Below are 21051 nucleotides of genomic sequence, written 5' to 3'. Positions count from 1 at the left end.
AAGTGTCTTCATATCTTTAATTATTGCGTTTGCGGGTTCAAGTCCCCTTTAGTCCCGGGCGAAGACTACAGCACTACTGTACATGTCCCGATTTAGGGACTTGTTTTGTTGCAGCAGCGGGTTAAACATACACATAAACATGAAATATATACAATAAATAATAATGAAACGTAGCAAAATGACTAGTCAAGAGAGACCATTCCCACACCATTTCTGTCAAAGAACTACTGTAATCCTCGTTAGTATAGTGGACAGTATCTCCGCCTGTCACGCGGAAGACCGGGGTTCGATTCCCCGACGGGGAGACTTTATTGCTCCGGGAATGGATCGAATTATAGTGGTGGCCATGCATTTCGTTGTGTCTGTTGCACCTTGACGATGACAGTAAAGTTGAATCAAATCTATTAACTAAACAATTAACGGACTGTTGTAGTTTCAGGTGGTTTAATCCTTACATGTGGTGCTGCTGTACTTTAATAGAATTGCTCTAATGAACAGTGTTGGATGCACACTGTGCCAGTGATACTGAAAAGCGTTAACTTTTCATCTTCTGTAACGCCTTAACTTCGTCACAGTGCTGGTTGTTTCATGAGGAGGACTGTGTGCCGATTATGAATTTTTCCATCCTCTTCTCACTTCTTCCTCCCTCTGCCACTGAAAATCTTTCTTTCACACACACGCTCAGATTTCCCTCTGTACATAAATTGTAACAGCATTAATGTGGTGATGATGAAACCAGTTTTAATAAGTTCCAAAAACTGTTTTTGCTGTAACTCCCCCAAATTCCTGACTTTTCTGCCAGTTCGCCGCTGGATGTTTTGAGTATCAACACAGTTCACAGTTGAGTTTAAAACAACACAAGCTGGGAGAAAACTCTGGAAATTGGGGGACGTTATGAATTCAGCATTCACGTATTGATGTTAACCCCTCCCTCCTCTCTCTCTGTCGCATGTCTCTCCATCCCTGTCTCCCCCTCCTTAGTTCCTCTCTCCTGCTTGGCAAACATCTGGTACATGTGGGCTACTGGAAGGAAAGCAGCAACCTGTTGGTCATTGGTCTTCCTGCTGAGAGGTACTCCAGAGGGAGGCGGTATCAAACACACAGACACAGATCATGACACAGAGATAACTCCACCACATTTGATCTGAACTGCAGCCTTTGCCAGCGGAGGAATCGATAGATATCGCAGGCACGAGCCGATGCTGCTTGTTCCGTAATTGATTCTGATGCTGGTGTGTGGTCATAAATTTTCAGAGCGTGACCTGCGCTCGAGAAATTAACTACTTTTGGAGAAGAGGAAGCATATTTAAGAGCACCATCAGTGAAAACAATTGAAAAGCTTCTCTCAGCCTGCACATGTGCTTCTTTTTGTCCGATGCTGGCTGGATGAACGCCTCCTTCAGGAGCACGTGGTCGTAACACGGTTGGTGATCTGAGTGACATTAGCCACCTTTTCATCCTCAGCAGCCGATCAATCATCACGTCGGTTGAGAAATAAACTCATTCGTGCGTGAAGGTTTGATTCTCGAGGAACACCCACGTGTAGACAAAACAATAACGTATGAAATGTTCCTCCTTCGCGGCTCCCAGCCGTTAGTCCAAATATTTGATGAGCAGAGGTTCGTGCAGGTCTGCGTTTGACATTTTTCCGTCTCCCTGCAGGGTTCCACTGCTGTATCTGCAGACGGTCGTGGGAGACGTAGTCCGGACATTAAAAGTGATGTACGGCTCTTTGGACAGGTTGGTCGGTCTGAGCTTTCCTGTGGTCCTGCTGGGAGAGCTGGTTCAAACTTCCCCTCTCTGGCTGCCATTTTTTATGCAAAACATAGTGAAATAGAAACAGTGTGTTTCACCACTTCAAAGCAGCAGCTGGATCGTACACAGAGTCTTCATTGTCTGACGTTCTTAACCCCCTTTCTTTGCTCTCAAACATCTTTCCCCCCTCATCGTTCTGTGAATCACTTCTGCGTTATCATGGCGCTCATTTCTTCATGGTGTCCTCCGCAGCGCCTTCGGTAAAGCAGACCATGCTCCCAGGCTGGACCACTTCTTCTGCCTGTTCTTCCAGCAGCTCATTCAGCCGTCTCGCTTGAGAGACGGCTCCTCCGCCCCGCCTCCCGACGTCTCAGGGACCCTTTTCCTCGACGGGCTGCCGGCGGTCCGATGGCTCACGCTGCCTCCAGAAATCAAGGTGTGTTGAGTTGTGTCATGTAAATGATGAAATTTTAGGGTGAAGACTTTGGTTAAGGTCTCCAGGAAATGGATGTAAGTCTATGGCGCCCTCCAGTGTCCACTGTTAAGAATGACAATGTGAAATTTTAACCATGAATTTATTGTTGGATCAAACACTGTAGATGCATAAAACTTTGACTGGACATTGTTTAGCACTTTCCTGATTCTGATTTTGATCCTTATGCTGATAACTAAATGCTGTTGAGCTTATGTTTGATCTTCTCCGCCCACAGATGGAGGTGGACACTGTTCTCTCTGATTTCGAGTCTTCTGACTTTGGAGAAATGGTGAGAAATGGCGAAAACTTGTCATCAGTTACACACTTAACTGATGACAGTTACCGTTGGATTTTAATCTTTCTCTTTGTTTTTCTAACAGTCTGAGGACTTTTTTGGCCTGAGGCGTCTGTATGTGATTCTTGGCTCCTGTTTGTTCTACAAGGTAGGTGTCCTCATCGTGAATTTTTCACAAGGTTTATTTAAAAAGATTTTACTGAATCACCCCCACGCTCACCTTCCAGTCCTACCTGATCGCCAACCATCTGCCTAAAGAGGACCTGCTGGACGTGTGCCTGTACTGCCAGCACTACTGCCTGCTGCCGCTGGCGTCAGAGCAGCGGGTGGGTCAGCTGGTCATCTGGAGGGAGGTGTTTCCGCAGCAGAGAGCCAGCGGCGGCAGCGCGGCTCCAGGCTACAGCCAGCCTGAAGGACGCCACTTCCTCCTCATAGTGGGGCTGGTAAGCTGGCAAGGAGGAAAACATGACTTCCCTCATGTCCTCTTGTTCTTCTGTTTATTCATCTCTCTGTCTTTGTTTTTCATACTTATACTTTTTATTGCCCTGATTAGATTTGTGTGTATTCATTCATCTCTCCACCCCAGAGGCACTTCATGCAGTGTGTGCTGCTGGAAGCGGGTGGATGTGCTTCATCAGCTTTGGCTTCTCCAGGACCTGATTGTGTTTACGTGGATCAGGTGAACCCTGTTGAACTTGAATGTGAATTCTTTTGCAGCCAAGAAAGCCAAAAATCTGTGGATGCTACAATATAAACTGAGCTCTCTCGCTCTCAGGTGAAGGCCACCTTGCTGCAGCTGGAGGTGTTGGAAGCGGGCATGGAGGAGCGTCTGAACGCTCCACCTGCTCCCTGCCTCTCCTGTGCTGACTGGTTCCTCCCCGCCGCCACGGCCCGCGACCGCCTGGACAGCCTGGCCTCTTCCTCCCCCATCTTCAGTAAGCTGGCCGGGGCAGTTAAAGGCTCCTCCGCGGGCTCCAGAGGGCGTAGCTTGTTTGGGGAGAAGGCCCGGAGGTCCAGCCCACCGAGGAGCCTGTCGGACAGCGGGAGCGAGGGACAGATGGATGCTGGGTCAGGGTCTGGTTCATCAGTGGCTCCAGGCCTCAGTCCACATTCCACGCCGGACTCAGCAAGGAAGCTGGGGGGGCGAAGGGACTCACTGGGGTCGGGAGGGTCTGATGGGAGTGGAGGTAGTGGAGGCATCTTCAAGGTACAGCTGCAGTCTTTTAGAAAGTTCAGTTCATGATCGCATTTGATGTTTTCTAACCCTGATCTCACAGAAAAGGAGCCTTCAATGTTTTTTTCCGCTCTGACAGCAGATTCCCAGGATGAAGCACCCAAACCCATTCTACCTGGGCACCCTGAGGAAGACCCTGACTGAAAGGGAGACAGAGGAGATGTATAACACCATGAAGTGGGTGATGGGAAATGATCCTTTTCTCTTAGTCCAGTTGCATGCATAATTTACGCAGCTAAAAGCCTAAAAACTGTGACTTTGCTCGACCTGTCCTGTGTGTGCGACAGACTCACCTCGGGGGCAGAGAACACTTTGTTCCACTATGTCCTGATGGAAACGGTTCAGGGGATCTTCATCGCTCCCACTCACAGAGAAGTGGCTCAGCTCAGCGGCTCCATTCACCCGCAGCTGATCCGCAACTTCCACCACTGCTGCCTCTCCATACGGGCCGCGTTTCAGCAGAGCCTGCCAGCCAGGGTGAGCGACAGTTAGACACTTAGCCTGAACCTCAGACCACACAGGTCACGCTGATAAACAGCATGGGATAGTAAGAGGAGGTGAACAGATACCAATAATCTGCCAAATTATCAGGAAATGATGGTGTTACAGTCAGCAGCAGTAGTAGCAGGAATAAAAAAGGAGACGTAGAATAAAACATACAAAATAAAAAATCAGCTATACATATGTACATTGTGTACGAAAAACAAAAGGGAGATATTAAAAAATAATATTGCTAATGAAAAATGGTTTTCTATATATATACGCACACATACACACACACACACACACACACACACACACATACATATACATACATACATATGTACACACATACATACATACACACACATACACACACACACACACACATACATATATACATATGTACACACATACATACATACACACACATACACACACACACACACACACACATACATATATACATATGTACACACATACATATATACACACACACACACACACACACACACATACATATACATACATACACACACACACACACACACACACACACACACATACATACATACATATACATATGTACATACATACATATACACACATACACATACATACATACATACGGATATATATGCATATACTTGGTACGAAAATAGATAATTTTCTATATAAAATGTCAATAAAGAATGAAAAAACCTCATTTACACAAACAAGGTGATGTAATCAAAGTGATTGGTTTTCCTTTGTGCAGGGTCGTCGCGCTGCAGACAGACCTCAGGGCGCCGGTTGGGGTCTGGGTCCAGTGAAGGAACACGGGGTTCTGTTCCAGTGTAAACCTGAGAACTGGACCGACCAGAGGAAACCTGCTCCCACCATGACGTACTGGGTTATAGGGTTAGTCAGCTTCCCCTTTGATCGGACTGTTTCTTTATTTTTATCAACAAACCTTTGGTCGAGAATATTACTAGAACAATAAAAAGGAAAAGATAAAACTGATTTTGACCTACATGTTGAATATATCTACGTTTTCCCTTCCACCTCCACATGTATGAGAGTAGCAGCAAGTGCTGCACAACAAGGTAGACACTGTGCAAATATAAAATGTCAATAAAGCAGCAAATAGAAAAATATCTATAGGCAGATAATCCACAATCCACACATAGCACCAGGTGCTGCCTGCGTCTGGTTAAACACGCTTCCTGGAGCAGTAAGGTCTCCCCGTCTGGGAATCGAACCCCGGTCTTCCACATGACAGGCGGACATAGTTTTCGTCCAGGATGCAATAATTAAAGACATGAACACACTTTTATGGATTCTCCTGCGGTTGTTTTGACAAACTGCTTTGTTTTAGCAAAACTGTTGAACAAAAAAAAAAGTTGATTTTTCATATTTTTTTTTAACTAATCACATGGGCTATAACATGTCAAAAATCTATGAAAATGACTTGGTTTAAAATGTGGAGTTTTGTATGGAAATTGGGTCATTTGTTACTAAAATGAACTTTGAGATTAAAGAAACAATATTTATTAAGATAAATAACACTTTTTTTAAAGACCACGGCCCCCTTGAACGGGGAATCAAAAGTCGAGTCTTCCACACGCGCAGTGAAGACATCGACCGTTACTCTAGAGCAGAAACGCAACAACTAATGATAAAAAAAACACTTGATTTTTCATATTTTTCTCAATTGCCAACTAATCACTTGGGCTATGATGTCATAAATCAATGAAAACGACTAAAATCGCTCAAACTTGTTGACGTCATCAAACGTCTTATTTAGTCTGACCAAAGATATTCAACTTGCATAAGACAAAGAAGGAAGCAAACGGTGACTAATGTGAAACTGCTTTGTTATTTATCTCTAATTAAAGCGTTTGACAGGACGGACAGATTTTTTTCTCGTGTCCAATTCTTGTCTTTTTGCGGTGTCTTTCAGACGGATGTTGCTCGAGCCCGTCCCTCAGGAATTCTACGTGTGTTTCCATGACTCGGTGGCAGAGGTCCCTGTAGAGATGGCCTTCAGACTCTCCTTCGGCCTGGCCTTGTGACACACCGCCACAAGATTTCTTCAACCGTTGAAGCATCGGCTGCTTTCCCAGGAAAACAGTTCCGAGCACCTGCGAGCAGACGCGGGGAATTTATGCAAGCTGTCCCACGTCATTTTTGTGCCTTGTCGCTCACCACAGATGTGTGTAATGGTGATAGAAAGCTCCTCAACCAGTGAATACCTCAGACTCCTCAGTGTAAATGTCTGATAAGAGCAGACAAAACCCTTCCAGTGTGACCGGTCGCCCTGGCAGTTTACTGCCGTGAAGTTTACGAAGATGGACCAATAAAAAATCATCATGCTGCTGCAGCCGCACACATCTCCAGGTGGACAGATAAGCAAATAAGGTTGTATTTTCACAAGCAGTACGCGGTGCTGGAGGCATGTCATTTGATACCTAATTTAAGATGTACAGTTTTGTATGGAAATTGAGTCATTTGTTACTAAAATGAGATTAAAGAAATAAAAAACAGTGTCTCTGATTCTTTCCAAACAGATCTGCTTGTTTTTGATGACATTTGTCTCCAAGTTTTTATTAATTGACAAAATGAAAAATAGTTCAGGCTAGCAGAAATAATGCTACTCCCTATCCAGACTTTTACAAAAACATGCATTTTTGAGCAATCATAAATATTTTATGATGTTTGACTGACTGGCATAAAGACTTTTATGTCTTAACTTTTAATAGTACATGTAATTGAACTGTGAAACTACAGAACAAAGCAGTCCCCGTAGGTTAGGTAGAAAGGGTTAGGGTTACACTACAGACCCTAACCCTACACATGTAAAACTAAGTACATCCACATGAAAGAAACAAAAGCTTTCCTAAAATATTGAATAGTTCAATATCTTTACTCAGACTAAACAAAACGTTTGATAATGTCAAAGAGGTTCTATCCTCTGTCCTTGAGAAGTCTGTTATCTAAAACCGTCATCCTCGTTAGTATAGTGGACAGTATCTCCGCCTGTCACGCGGAAGACCGGGGTTCGATTCCCCGACGGGGAGACTTTATTGCTCCAGGAATGGATCTTATCATCCTGGTGTCCTGTCATACGTGTGTCCTGAGGACGCAGAGCACGATGTCTGTCTGTCTGGTTATGACAGTGAATAAAAGATAGATGTTATGTCACAGTAACACAATTAAGAAAAGGTGGTATTTTTAAACGATTACACTGTTAAATGTGTTTTTTTCCAGAGTTAAAATTGTTCATACTGCTGTAAAACGTTGGATTGAAGTGAAACGTGAAAAAGAAAACGAACCTTTACAATATTCAGTTTCAGTATCCAGTAAGGTTATAGTCTAGGCCTTATTTTGAAAAGGACACAGTGAGAGAGACAGGCCCACGGTGATTGACGGAAATGAGGACACACGAGTGGCCGGCCGTCAAAACACAGGACAGCATAAGATCTATTCCTGGAGCAATAAAGCCTCCCCGTCGGGGAATCGAACCCCGGTCTTCCGCGTGACAGGCGGAGATACTGTCCACTATACTAACGAGGATGACGGTATGTACTATCAGAAAAACAGAATTTCGTTGTTTCCTGATTCTTGATTTAGTTAAACGCGCCTAACTCTAGACTTTGAAAAAATCCTGCAAATTAATGCTATGAAGAGAAGAAGAAGAAGAAGAAGAAGAAGAAGAAGAAGAAGAAGAAGAAGAAGAAGAAGAAGAAGAAGAGACGTACTTTATCAATCACTCCGCACAACCACGTGCATTACTGCACACGCCATGCGTATGCATATATGTTCAAAATAACTTCAAATATGATCACTTGTAACAGTTACAGTTATGCTGACGGCAAACTTCTTTGGCCAGCATGAACATAAATGTAGATTTTCGATTGAAAATGAGCACTTCCTCCTGCCTCTCTGCAGTCGCTCCTCCATGCTCGTCTTGCCTGTCACTCTCTGCGCGTGCTCTGGTGCTCAAAGTCATGTCGTGATTGTGATTGGATAATCAGGATCCAATCAGTAACCAGCGTTACTGACATCATTCAATTACAGAGTATTTATTGGTGTAGAGACAGAAATATGTCATGTCCATTCCAATGGACGCTGGATTTGGATTCAGCTACAGCTGTTTTTTTGTTTTTGTTTTTCGTTTTAGCAAAATAAAAATAAAAAAATCAAAAATCCACACATGGCACCAGGTGCTGCCTGTGTCTGGTTGAACACTCTTCCTGGAGCAATAAGATCTCCCCGTCGGGGAATCGAACCCCGATCTTCCGCGTGACAGGCGGATATACTGTCCACTAATATGTACAGTAACATAGTTTTCGTCCAGGACGCAATAATTAAAGACATGAACACACTTTTATGGATTCTCCTACAGTTGTTTTGACAAACTGCTTTGTTTTAGCAAAACTGTTGAGCAAAAAAAAAAGTTGATTTTTCATATTTTTTTTTAACTAATCACATGGGCTATAACATGTCAAAAATCAATGAAAATGACTTCGTTTAAAATGTAGAGTTTTGTATGGAAATTGAGTCATTTGTTACTAAAATGAACTCTGAGATTAAAGAAACAATATTTATTAAGATAAATAACACTTTTTTTAAAGACCACGGCCCCTTGAACGAGGAATCGAAAGTCGAGTCTTCCACACGCGCAGTGAAGACATCGACCGTTACTCTAGAGCAGAAACGCAACAACTAATGATAAAAAAAAACAGTTGATTTTTCATATTTTTCTCAATTGCCAATTAATCACCTGGGCTATGATGTCATAAATCAATGAAAACGACTAAAAAGACTAAAACTCGTTGACGTTATCAAACGTCTTGTTCAGTCTGATCAAACCGTGACAAATGTGAAGCTGTTTTAATATTTATCTCTAATTAAAGCATTTGAATCAGGACATACGTCCTGCTGGGTAATCTATACCTATCAGCTCCCCTGGGTCAGAAGAGAGAGTAGACAGAGGAAAATAAGCTCTCAACAAATTCAGAAGAAGATTTTTCTATTTTATGGATAAGAAAAAACTTAATATGATAGAAAGCTAAAACTCACCAGTGTATGTCTACTTGGAATATATCCGAAGGAGGAATTCAAGACCTAACAACCTTCTGGACTTTGTCAAGCTCGGAGGGCTATCGCATTATGTTGGAAAAGTGTGGACGCTCCATCACCAGAAATGTGGATCAGAGAGCTCTGGAGCAGCGTTGGACTGGAGAGACTGACATATATGGTCAAGGGCAAACAGAAGGACTTTGTTCAGCTCTGGGAACCATACATGGCTATCATCAGGGACATAAATATGGACATTTTTCTAAAATGACACTGTGGAAATCAACACTTTGTTAATTTATTTCGTCTGCTTGTCATCTAGTTTTGGTGTGGTCAGATGGTGTGGGGTGAGTGTGTGTATGTGGGATGAATGTGCATTCATGTTACTGTTTAGGTTCATAAAAAATGACAATAAATATATTGTGGGAAAAAAAAAACGCGCCAGTTTAAAGGGCAGGTGGCTGAAAAGGGGGACAAGCTTTCTTTCAAGCAACTTGAAACTGTGGAAACGAGGAAACTGGACTGAGACGACGCAGCTATAGTAACGTCTCTTCCTTGTGCAATAAGACCTCCCCGTCGGGGAATCGAACCCCGGTCTTCCGCGTGACAGGCGGAGATACTGTCCACTATACTAACGAGGACGGATGTCTGAGAGACTGTACTGGTCTCAGGAGACAGGCACTGAGGACGCAGAGCACAATGTCTGTCACAGCTAGGACAGAGAATGAGAGGAAACTGAAAAAGAAGATGAAGCTTATTCATAATGATACATAAGACTTTATTAAAGTCGCCACTCCCTCTCCGTTGGGGACTCGAAGCCCGGCACACAATCCTAAATCGGTAAAGCAATACTAAAAGACATGAAGACACTTTAAAGGGTTCTCCTTCACCGTTTGGACAAACTGCTTTCTTAACGTTTTAGGAAAGCAAAATATATATATATATATATATATATATATATATATATATATATATATATATATATATATATATATATATATATATATATATATATATTTTACTGCCTGGTATACAGATTTTTATATCTTAACATGTATTAATATGTAATTGAACTGTATAACTAGCATCACTGCAGGGAGAAATATTATTATTATGATGACACAGCCAATGAAAGAGCAAATAAAAAGTAAATCCACACTGTGTTTGGATTCTGAGTCCTGGAAAGGTTTTTTGTTTGAAGTTCATGTTACACCATCGTGGCTACGAGAGTCCATCTGTATGATCGCATGGACCGCACACTCCATCACCACATCCTTAAAACCTCATCAGCCCTTTAAAGTTCACGCTGCGCTCTGAACAAGCAGCAGGTTCCTCTGGTAACACTGGAGGCTGCAGAGAGGAACTCCGGTCTTTGAGCAGGAGTACTTCTTCTGGTTGGTGCAGCCACTGACCCCGCAGTTCACCAGGGCTGCTGGCGGAGGGCGGGGAGGTGCTGGAGCCGGAGCGGTGACCCCTGCGGGGAAGGAGATGACCATGCCCTGGGCGGAGTCGCTGTAGCGGATCATGGGACACTGACTCTGCTTGGACTTCCTCTCTTTCGTGCTTTTGTTCTTGGCCTTGCTGGTTTTCGTCAGTCTCTCTATTGTCTGGTTCTTGTTCTCCTCCGCCTTCTTGGCAGCCTGCAGGCGTCTCTTTCGGGCTCGTTCCTCCCGCTTCTGCATCATCTCTGCAGTCATCTCCTTCTCCTTGTAGCCCATGGGGAGCTCCAGGAGAGGCTGGCTCTGCTGCTTGTGTAGCAGAGCTTTCTGAACACAAACAGAAAACACTCAGGGATAAGCATTTTTTCACCAGTAGGGATCTGAAGCACGTGTGTCTCCCTTCCTCACCTGTCTGGCTGTGAGCAGAGACTCGTCAATCTCCTTCTTCAGCTCTCCGTTGTCGTCGAGCTCTCCCTTCTCCAGAGCGTCCAGCCACCTCTCCTCCTCATCCACAGGTCCGCCCAGCATGGAGTCTGAGTCCATGTCTGGGAGAGGGGACGTAGCCAGGTTGCTGTCTTCATCTGGTGCAGAACAAAGAAGATAAACGTGTCGAGTCTACTGTCCAACAAAGGCAGAAAACTGTCCTTCTTGACCACAGTACAATGGAGATCCACTAATATGACGTTAACTGTGCTCCATTTAGGATCCACACCTGTAGTTATCATTAAGTGGATCTTCTCTCAAAACCTTCTAAGGTCAATTTGTACATCTATTAATCTCAAAATGATTTGTGTGCCACCTATAACAGATCACCACAGATGTATCAGACATCTTAAAAGGTCAGTCAACCTCATAAGTCGACCTCAGACGACATCTCCTCTAATAACAGGATATGATGCAGTATATCAAAGTCACTACAGGCTCCATCTGTAACCTACCAAGCCAGGCCCGATACTGCTCCAGAGGGACAGAGGGCTCGTCATCGTCGTCATCGTCATCATCTTCATCATCATCGTCATCATCATCGACATCATTGTGAATAATCATCAGAGGAGAGGGAGGACGAGCCACACCGGGATGCACAGTGAAGGTGGGAACGCTGGTACAGAGAACAGGAAAACAGAAATCTCAGCGAGTGATCAGGTCCCACTGAGACGCAGCTCACTAACAAGCTGACCACCCTTGACCTCCCTCCCGTCTCACCTCTTGGTCCCCAGCGTCTGTCCTCCCAGTTTGATCTTGAGGCGGAGCTGCGGAGGGGGCCGAGGAACCATGATGGGCTCGGGCTCCGGGGCCTCTGGGAAGCTGTGGTGCTTCCTCTTGTGCTTCTTGTGTTTTTTGTGTTTCCGCTTGTGGACGCTGTGCAGGCTAGAGCTGCCCTCACCTGCAGAGGACGAGAGGACAGTGCAAGCAAATACAAGCAAATTTATTAACCATTATGGTTGCTTTTAGAGTAATAACTATATCAGCCCAGTTACATTTTTACTGCTGATATTTGGTAGACTACTGATGAGGCAGTTTTGTGATGATACGATAAGCATAAAACAACATCTTTTGAGTTGCTTATGGACACCACAAACTATAAAATATACAACAGGTTTAACAAAAAACAGCACTAGTCTAAAAGGGGGTATCTAGTAAATCGTCATCTAAGTGTACATTACAACACAAGAAAACCGCAACTGTCGATCACGACGATCAATTAAATGCCAATAATCTTTCATACTCACCGAGAAACCTGGGATGAATCATGTCTTTCCTTTTCCCCATTGAAACAGCGACAGGGATGTAAACACCAAAGACAAGACAGACGGTTTGCAGCTCTACATCGGAGCAAAAATCTCAGTCCTCTAGAAAGCGAAGCTGTTTCTACAGAGAGGAACACACCTGCTAGCGTTAGCTTAAACCTGAATTTAAGGCACCATTAACGAGGAGGTTAGCGGTCACGTTAAGCGTAATTTAAGTTTCTCCTTTGAATGTTTAGCTTGACCGCGTGAGCATATTTCCCCATATATTTTAAACATTTATTTGGTAAAGGGTGTTTGAATGAGGTCGTTAGCTTTAACTGCCTTATTTAGCTCACATTTGTTAATACGCTCTGAACGCTAACCGCTCACGTTAGAAATCTCACTGCAAAATATATTTCAGTAGTCGATTTGTAATAAAAAGATGTGGCACAGCCTGCAAACTTCGGACAACTCTGACAATAGACAACAGACTGAAAACTAAACCAAAGTTACAGTTTGCCATTCGTAGCAAGCACAACTTAGCTAAGCTAATAACACGGAAGTTCATCTACTTCGTCATTTCCTGTCATTTTGAGCGTCTGATACAGTTGACTGCCATCTAGTGGAGAAAAATGAGAATTAAACCCCAGACTGGCGCTTGAGACGTCACACTGGTAATGATTTACAGCTATTTTCTTTATTGTGAATATATATAACTACTTATGTGACACTGACTCATACAAGAAAAGAGCGAAAACTTCAGGGAAGTCATTTCGTAACGTCGTTACCTACACGCGTGCTCCTTCTTCGTAGCTTGGGTAATGTAGTTCATATTAAGAGCACTGCCCATGACCCCCCAGGGTTCGGCGTAATAACAAATACATTACCCATAAGCGCCCGGGGTAGCGAAGCTGAGATACGCAAGGTCAGTTGCACAGCTGAATGTACTGGAGTTAGCCGTAAAAAACGTTAAATGTTTAAAGTCTGTCAGGTATAATTTATGGTCATATATTGGTTGTAGTGTTTCAAACAGTGTGGGTCCCTGGTTGTGTCTCGGTTTGCTCACTTTAACACAGTTTATTGTTGATTTACAGACATCTTAACGTTACAGTGCTGCCACTGATTTGTGAGTGATGAGTTAAGACAAACCAGCACTTCAAACTGCCTGTTTGCGTGGCAAAAACTTTCTTGTCAAGTCTTACAGGATATTATAGGATAGGAAGAGGTTATTGTGTTTTATTGTCGTCAGTGTTTTTGTTACGAATGACCGCCTCGATGCCCAAAAAAATGGCATTGTGTAAAACGTAAACAAAAACAGAAAACCATTATTAAACGAACTGTGCTTACTGACAACACATTTAGAAAGTGGTCCTGTGCTCGTGCCGTAAAATCCTTTATTTCATGTGTTCACAAAGCGGTGAACCTCGCTCGAGAACCACTGAGCCTTTCCAGGATGCCCCTTTCAGACCCAATCATGACACTCTCACCTGTTTACCTGTGGAATGATCCAAACAGGTGTTTTTGGAGCTTCTGTCTCAGTCTTTTGTTGCTCCTGTCCCGACTTGTTTGACCAGATGCCTCCCACAGTTTTCAGGGATTCATCAACAGGTGGAAGCTGCTTAAATGAGTGAAACCAACATGTTCACCTTCAGGTGAGAGGAACCTAATCTTTTCTGATTTGATCATTTTGCAGGAGCCATGAATTACGCTCGGTTTCTGACAGCTGTCAGTGCAGCCAGGACGCCCTCCCCCATCAGGGTGCTGAGTGAGTATTTCATCTGAATATACTCAACACGCGTCTTTAGAAACACATTCAGGTTACAGACTTCACAGAAATGAGTTGTGGGTCAGCTATTACGGCTTTTAGCTCTCCAGATGTGTTCACTGGTTATTTGAGATTAAGATGTGAAATAATTCAACTGTTTTGCATAATGCGGGTGTAGATTATTCTGCAGGTTGTAGTAGATGACTCTGAGAGCGTTCTCCGACATCAGGATCTTATCATTTGTATTGCAACCTCAGTATGAGACCCTGATCTTGTCTGTCTCCGCCTGTGTGAAGCCGAGCTGCAGCAGCGGTCACCTCCGTCGCTGATCTCTTTGGCTGGAGGAGCGCCCAACCCCAGCACCTTCCCCTTCCAGTCGGCGACCATTAAGGTGAAGAACGGACAGACGATCACCTTCGACGAGACGGCGATGAAGAGGGCTCTGCAGTACTCTGCCTCTAATGGGTGAGAGAGGGATCCTGAATCCAGTCACTTCCTAACGAGATTAAAATGTGATCAATTCAAGACACAGTAGGACAGGTTATGAATGAAAATACATTCCATCAGCGTAAGTGTGGATGCACTTTGTGAAATGAAGCAGCAGAGAACAAAAGCCTGGACAGGAACAGCTGCTGAGCAAACCCGTTGTTCTTATGCACGTGGCGCCTTTCAGCAGTGATTAAAGATCTGGACAACAAAGAGCTTATTCTGTAAATTCATATCTCAACTTGACCTGAAGTGACATCAGAGAAGTGTGCAGCAGAGCGTGGAGGTTCTCAGTCTGCTGATAATCTCTGCTTATCTTTTTATCACCACCTCTGTAAACAAACCTCAGGTGACTCACATCACCTGTTTTTTAAGGGAAAACTTGGTTTTAAAAAGAGACTAAGAATGTATTTATCCTCAACACCATAATATCATCTTATTTGAGTGAGCGAGATTTTGTCATGCTGCTTTTTCTTATTTTAATGTTTTTATTTTAATAAGTACTGTCAGAGCTGGTTTTTTTTTTTTAATCTTTGAATTAAGATCGTTTGTGATTGAGATTATAATTATTGTGTTTTGTATGTCTGTGTTTTGAAATTTGTATGTTTTGTCTGGACCCCAGGAAGACTAGCTGTCGTCTTGGCGTCAGCTAATTGGGGATCCATTTAAATAAACAAATAAACAAATAAACCTGCAGATTCCAGTGGTTTCAGCAGAGTTGTTAGTGATCGTGGTTTACACCGAGCGCCTGTAGACTAAGAAGCCGACCACGAGCCGCAGCATGTCTGGTTTAAAATCCAGCCTGGCCCTCCTTTCCTGGCCTATGAAGTTTAAACACCAAATCTGGACTTCAGAACAACAGCAGCTCAGATTGATGCACTCACTCACTCACTCAAGCCGAAATGCACTGTATTAAAGTGAAAATACCACAGAATAGTCTTAAAAAAGTCGTCCCTGCATAGGATACCCGAGCTGCTGACGTGGATGAAGGACCTGCAGAAGAAACTCCACAACCCACCGACCGCCAGCTACACGCCTGAAAACGGCCAGATGGACATGTGTGTGACCACGGGCAGCCAGGAGGGGCTCTGTAAGGTACCTGAGAGACAATTCGATGCTCGAACGTGCCGTTTAAGACCAAATCTGCTCTTGCATGAGGTTGATTCCTGACGAGTTTTTGTCTTGTTTGTTCACCGTTTTGGGGTTTTAGGTGTTCGAGATGCTCGTCAATCCTGGAGACAACGTCCTGCTGGATGCACCCACGTATTCAGGCACGCTGTCAGCGGTGAGAGCGCTTTCTGTATAACGACACACACGCTCACATGTTTACTCAAGCTTCTGTAACCCTCTTTCTTCTGTCGCCTGCAGCTCCATCCGCTCGGTTGCAACTTAATCAACGTTCCCAGCGATCAGCACGGCATGATACCTGCAGCCCTGAAGGAGGTTTTGTCTCGGTGGGACCCCTCAGAGGTCCACAAGCCCGGCAGCACCGCTCCCAAGATCCTTTACACCATACCCAATGGAGGAAACCCCACCGGCGCCTCCATGACGACTCAGAGGAAGCAGGAAGTGTATGAGGTCTGTCTCCCCCTGCAGAGTGCTGCAGATGAGGCTGTAGTTTATGAATCTCTCTCTGTCCAATTAATGCAAAGCAGGCAGTGAAGCGCCCGCTCTTCTAATCAGAGCTTGTTGTGAAGCTGATTTCCCTGCAGGTTCACTGTCATTTTCGATTCACGTCTTTTTAATAGCTGGCCAGGAAGTACGACATGCTCATCATCGAGGACGACCCGTACTACTTCCTGCAGTTTGACAAGGTACGAAGAGGTGAGACAGTTCAGCCGCCGCCTTTGACTCGGCCGCAGACTGATTGATGTTGTGTCGTCATGTGTTTGGCAGCCGTGGGCTCCCACGTTTCTCTCCATGGACGTCGACGGGAGGATCATCAGGACAGACTCCTTCTCTAAGATCCTGTCTTCAGGGTGAGCGTGTGTCAGCAGCCTGGGAAAGGGTTCAAATGAGGGACGCCGCGCTGACGAGAGGCTGGTAGCTTTGTTTAACTCAGAAGTAATTAAATCATCTGTGTGCATCTGTAGGACGAGGACGCTGAGCAGGAGGACGTCGTCCACGTTGTTTTCTGCTGCGTGAATCGAGCAAATGAGACCCGGCATTTCTACTTTTGATCTTTACTCAGTTGTTTTAAAATGAAGAATGATTTTCTTTGGAAGACGGGTCGACGTCGACACAAACGCAGACGTCGCAGACCAACAACAAGCAGCAGTGTTTGAAGTCGCTGCATATTCAGAGCAGAGAAATGAAGGGAACGTTTATGTGCACAGGGACTATTCTTTAGGTCAAGGGACGAATGTTAGAGGTTATATCAGGTTAAATATCACACATGTGACTCTGTGTGGGAGAAGTTTTATGCGTAACTGCACCAGTGTGTGTTTAAGTCTTTGATTACTCATCTGTGTGTGTGTGTTTTGTTTCAGGCTGAGGATTGGTTTTGTGACCGGTCCCAAACCGCTGGTAGACCGCGTGGTGCTGCACATCCAGGCCTCCACAATGCACACCAGTACCTTCACACAGGTGAATAAAAGCACCACAAATACTGTGATACTAATAATATTAGTTCAGTCTAAGCTTTACCTGCAGCTGTGCACTGTGCTATGCAAAGCAAGCGAATCTCTGCAGCTCTGTGATTCAGAATTTGAATGTCAAAGTAATGAATTAAGCTTCTAACTATTCGGTGCAGCCTGAAATTTTACTCTCAGAAACTTTCTCTGCTTTGTTTACCGTCTGTGAGAGAAGCCGCCTGGTTGGCCAACGATGAAGCATGTTTCTGAGCAGAGTCGTCACACACCTGCGTTCTCTCGCGGCGAGGCGGTGTGTGTGTGGTTTGTGAAGCCAAACAAGACGTGGTGTGTCTGGACCGGCAGCAGCTGCAGAGGAGGGTTTAATAAGGAGGAAGATTAGTTAGGATCTGCTGTCATCCTCCTCTGATTCTGTCCTAATCTGGACTAATATGTTGGCACGGATTTAAAATGCGTGCACGTGTTTCCAAAATGTTCACTTTCTGAAACACGGGCCAGCCACAACAAACATCTAAAGGCTCTGTGGTCAAAGAAAGGAGGCGTCACGCTGCTTTTACAGTCAAATTATTTGTCTTCTTTGGGTCTTTACCCGTCCTTGCATTGGATAACCTGCGTCCTGCTTCCCTTCAGCTCATGGTGTCTCAGTTGCTGCACAGCTGGGGCCAAGAGGGTTTCCTCCAGCACATAGACGGGTACGTCGCTTCCCACAATGCTGCCTCGTTCAGAAAGCAGTTAGATCCAGCTATACGCCCACAGCGCGACACTCTTGCAGCGATGCATCAAACAGCTGTCTTTCCTCTCGCAGGGTGATTGAGTTTTACAGCAAACAACGCGATGCCATGATCAGCTCTGCAGACAAGTGGCTCAAAGGTTTGTCGTGAAGCAGCTCCATTGCTGAAGCGCTCACTACACCAGAATGACTTTAGCTGAAGACTTAGTAAAGTCGGGACCTGAACGTCTTATTGTTGATTTTTTTTAAAGAAGAGAAATTAGATTCAGACTTTAATATTGCTGGTAATAATTTGTAGAAAAAACATGTGTACCACAGTGCACTTAAGTTGCTAAGAGAAGTCACAGTGCAGTAGTTTTCTCGGAGCCACAGTGAGCTACATGCTAACACATTCCTCATTCCTGCATAGATGTAGCAGAGTGGCACGCCCCGTCGGCGGGCATGTTCCTGTGGATCAGACTGAAGGGCGTAGCCGACACCCAGCAGCTCATTATGAAGAAGGCTTTGGAGAAAGAGGTATTTCAGTGTAAACTCTTGCATGTGAATCTGTTTTTCTGATGTTTTATGCAACAAAACTCCAATTAACTGTCCGCTGAAGGTTAACGCATGCTGACTGTACTCTAGTATGCTAACAGCAGGTACCCAGAATGCACTTGGCTGCCTTTTCCTCTCTGTTGCACCGTTGGTGAGCAGATGTTTTTGCACCAGGGGGAGGCAGGTATTGTGCCTGAATAGAGTGTAGGATGGTGCATGTGAAGCGGCCATTATGTGTACTGTGAGTGGGTTCAGCCACTGAGTGTTTTCCCTCCCACCCAGACACACACACACACACACACACACGCATGCACACACACACAGAGCGATTGTAAATCCCTGCTAGCGCGCAGGGGATTGGCTGTGTATAAACAGGAGTGGGTACAATCAGGCTTTTCCAAGGTCTGCACAGTGGGCGCCTGTCCTCTGAGTCCAGGATATTTAAAACTCCCACACAGCAGATAGTAAAGAGTCTCTGTCTTCTGTGCTCTCAGAGCAGGAAAAAACAACACTCCAGGTCTGAAAAGGATCGAGCCGAGAGTCCCTGTCTGTGCTTTATCTCTCCCATGATTCAAAGCTGGAATAATTGCCTCTGAGGCAGTCAGAGGTTTTTCAGTGGAAATGTTTCTGAAAGACATTAAAGGAATAGATTGACATTTTGGAAGAGCAGCTGGCTTAGCTTAGCTTAGATTAGCTTAGCGCAAACACTGCAAACAGGGGGAAACTACTAGCCACTACTACTATTACTTTGTGCTGAAGGTGCTGCTGGTTCCCGGAGGCGTCTTCATGATCAACAGCAGCGAGCCCTGTCCCTACGTCAGAGCGGCCTTTTCTCAGTCCACGCCAGACCAGATTGATGAGGTACACACATGCACACGCACGCGCGCGCGCGCACACACACACACACACACACACACACACACACACACACACACACACACACACACACACACACACACACACACACACACACACACACACACACACACACACACACACACACACACACACACACGCATACACTCCTTCGCTGACTCTAATCTCTCTCAAATCTTTCGACAGGCTTTCCGAAGACTCTCTTCTCTCATCAAAGAGGCTTTATGATCAAAGCATCATTTGATGAAGGATACTGTATTTATTTGACTAAATTTTAAAGATTTTTTATTGATTCTGGGCTGGAACTGATCCTGGATCTGTGCTGTAAGGACTCAGCCTTGATACATGGTACGTGAGGCCCCCCCCAAGTTAAAATATATTTTAGTATTGTGTAACCTCTGACTACATTTGTACCATAGTCAAGAGGGGACAGTCAGACTATATAATATATTGAATTTTGGAACGTTCATTTGTGAGCTCAACATGAATTTTTGTGGATAAATGAAAGCTATCTGGAGCAATGAGTGAATTTTAGAAAGAAAAACAAAATGTAGTTGTTGAACTCGATTTGTCATTGTCATGTCTTTTCCATCGACAAAAAAAGTAAACTTTTTTATCACTCTGTATTCTGTCTCTTGTGTGTTTTTATAAAATTCAGTCATTGTGACTGCCGCTCCTCTAAAACTACGCCTGATCAAGCACTTTCAGCGTGTAGTTGGCGTGAGCTGCAGTTTGCCTGGTGCGTCGATTTCAGCCATCAAATTTTGCTTTTGCTTCATCTGAGATGAAGAAGAAGACTGAGAGGCCTCCTAATGGACATAAGCTGTCCCTGAGCTTGACTCAACAAATTAAATGTTTAGCTGGGATATTTTGCCCTCTGAGGGGAAAAACTGGAGCAACATTTATCTGAGAGGTTTATTGTGAAACACATCAGTTTCACAGTGAACTTGTTCTTAAAACTACAAGTGCTGTGAGCAAATCAACACCACTTCCTCCTCTCCATGCAGCTTTGAAGCTGGTGAAATTATGCCAGAAATGGGCTCAACTTCTGTTTTTGCCTTGCTGCTGCTGTATTATGTGTAAGACTTAGGATACAGTTTTGGCTGTGAGTCATTGTTTTCAGCCTATAAGTTAAAAACCACAGCATTTCAGCACTTATGTTTAAACTTTACAGCCTGAATTGTGATTGAAGCAAACGTTCAGCAGGTTTTTCTCTGTTTCCTGATGACCTTAGAAAAAGTGTAAGTAAAGGGCACGCTTGTGTGAAAAGCAGCTTTTTCCACACGCCCATGCCTGCTGACAACAGGGTCCGTTTGTTGGTGGAAACTTTTCTTTTCCTTTGTACAGACTTTCTCCCTGCAGTGTTAATATATAGCACTTTATGAGTGAGACAGAGCTCTCAGAGATGTTTGTGAAAAGCTGAAACATTCATTCGTAAAGGATAACAGGGTCAGAGGGGCGGCTAAAAATCAAGCTTTTGCAACACTTATTTACTGTGAAGAAAGCTCTTTTAATCCTCTCACAAAGACTGCAAGAATGCACCCTTTCTTAACTATGGAGCCATTAATGTGTAAGCGGTATTAAACAGGTCTACAGTAACTAC

General features: G+C 44.3%; 3 protein-coding genes and 4 non-coding genes across 10 annotated transcripts in view; 4 read left to right on the top strand and 3 right to left on the bottom strand.

The window, feature by feature from the left end:
• intu (inturned planar cell polarity protein) overlaps positions 1-6782 on the top strand; it is an 18821-nt gene extending 12039 nt beyond the window's left edge. For 2 of the 4 annotated variants that reach the window (XM_070993384.1, XM_070993382.1), the window contains exons 6-17: positions 982-1071; positions 1663-1740; positions 2008-2191; positions 2466-2519; positions 2611-2673; positions 2753-2968; positions 3112-3204; positions 3301-3732; positions 3842-3936; positions 4047-4236; positions 4997-5139; positions 6182-6782. In XM_070993384.1, coding sequence (XP_070849485.1) covers positions 982-1071; positions 1663-1740; positions 2008-2191; positions 2466-2519; positions 2611-2673; positions 2753-2968; positions 3112-3204; positions 3301-3732; positions 3842-3936; positions 4047-4236; positions 4997-5139; positions 6182-6293 — 1750 coding nt within the window. In that variant the 3' untranslated portion in view covers positions 6294-6782. Of the gene's footprint in view, positions 1-981; positions 1072-1662; positions 1741-2007; positions 2192-2465; positions 2520-2610; positions 2674-2752; positions 2969-3111; positions 3205-3300; positions 3733-3838; positions 3937-4046; positions 4237-4996; positions 5140-6181 lie in introns of all 4 variants that reach the window. The other 2 variants (XM_070993383.1, XM_070993381.1) reach the window with 1 other exon arrangement.
• On the top strand, positions 234-305 carry trnad-guc (transfer RNA aspartic acid (anticodon GUC)). The gene has a single exon. It is a non-coding gene; the product is annotated as a tRNA-Asp (tRNA).
• Positions 6783-7226: 444 nt separating the features above from the next.
• trnad-guc (transfer RNA aspartic acid (anticodon GUC)) lies at positions 7227-7298 on the top strand. Its single transcript has one exon. It is a non-coding gene; the product is annotated as a tRNA-Asp (tRNA).
• Positions 7299-7722: 424 nt separating this feature from the next.
• Positions 7723-7794, bottom strand: trnad-guc (transfer RNA aspartic acid (anticodon GUC)). The gene has a single exon. It is a non-coding gene; the product is annotated as a tRNA-Asp (tRNA).
• A 2075-nt stretch (positions 7795-9869) lies between these two features.
• On the bottom strand, positions 9870-9941 carry trnad-guc (transfer RNA aspartic acid (anticodon GUC)). Its single transcript has one exon. It is a non-coding gene; the product is annotated as a tRNA-Asp (tRNA).
• Positions 9942-10591: 650 nt separating this feature from the next.
• ino80b (INO80 complex subunit B) lies at positions 10592-12974 on the bottom strand. Its single transcript, XM_070993460.1, has 5 exons — positions 12470-12974; positions 11943-12123; positions 11678-11838; positions 11148-11320; positions 10592-11066 (listed from the first exon to the last, which is right to left on the bottom strand). The coding sequence occupies exons 1-5, from the start codon at positions 12507-12509 to the stop codon at positions 10602-10604; spliced, it is 1020 nt and encodes a 339-aa protein (XP_070849561.1). The 5' UTR covers positions 12510-12974; the 3' UTR covers positions 10592-10601.
• A 381-nt stretch (positions 12975-13355) lies between these two features.
• aadat (aminoadipate aminotransferase) lies at positions 13356-20073 on the top strand. Its single transcript, XM_070993598.1, has 14 exons — positions 13356-13391; positions 14160-14231; positions 14528-14696; positions 15680-15812; positions 15928-16002; positions 16086-16295; positions 16466-16531; positions 16614-16696; positions 17207-17303; positions 17939-18000; positions 18114-18178; positions 18448-18554; positions 19332-19433; positions 19635-20073. The coding sequence occupies exons 2-14, from the start codon at positions 14165-14167 to the stop codon at positions 19674-19676; spliced, it is 1278 nt and encodes a 425-aa protein (XP_070849699.1). The 5' UTR covers positions 13356-13391; positions 14160-14164; the 3' UTR covers positions 19677-20073.
• Positions 20074-21051: the final 978 nt, after the last annotated feature.

Source organism: Chaetodon trifascialis, chromosome 23 (assembly GCF_039877785.1).
Source record: "Chaetodon trifascialis isolate fChaTrf1 chromosome 23, fChaTrf1.hap1, whole genome shotgun sequence".
Taxonomy (NCBI): domain Eukaryota; kingdom Metazoa; phylum Chordata; class Actinopteri; order Chaetodontiformes; family Chaetodontidae; genus Chaetodon; species Chaetodon trifascialis.
The sequence above is the reverse complement of the archived record's forward strand: the minus strand, read 5'-3'. Positions and strand labels throughout refer to the sequence as shown.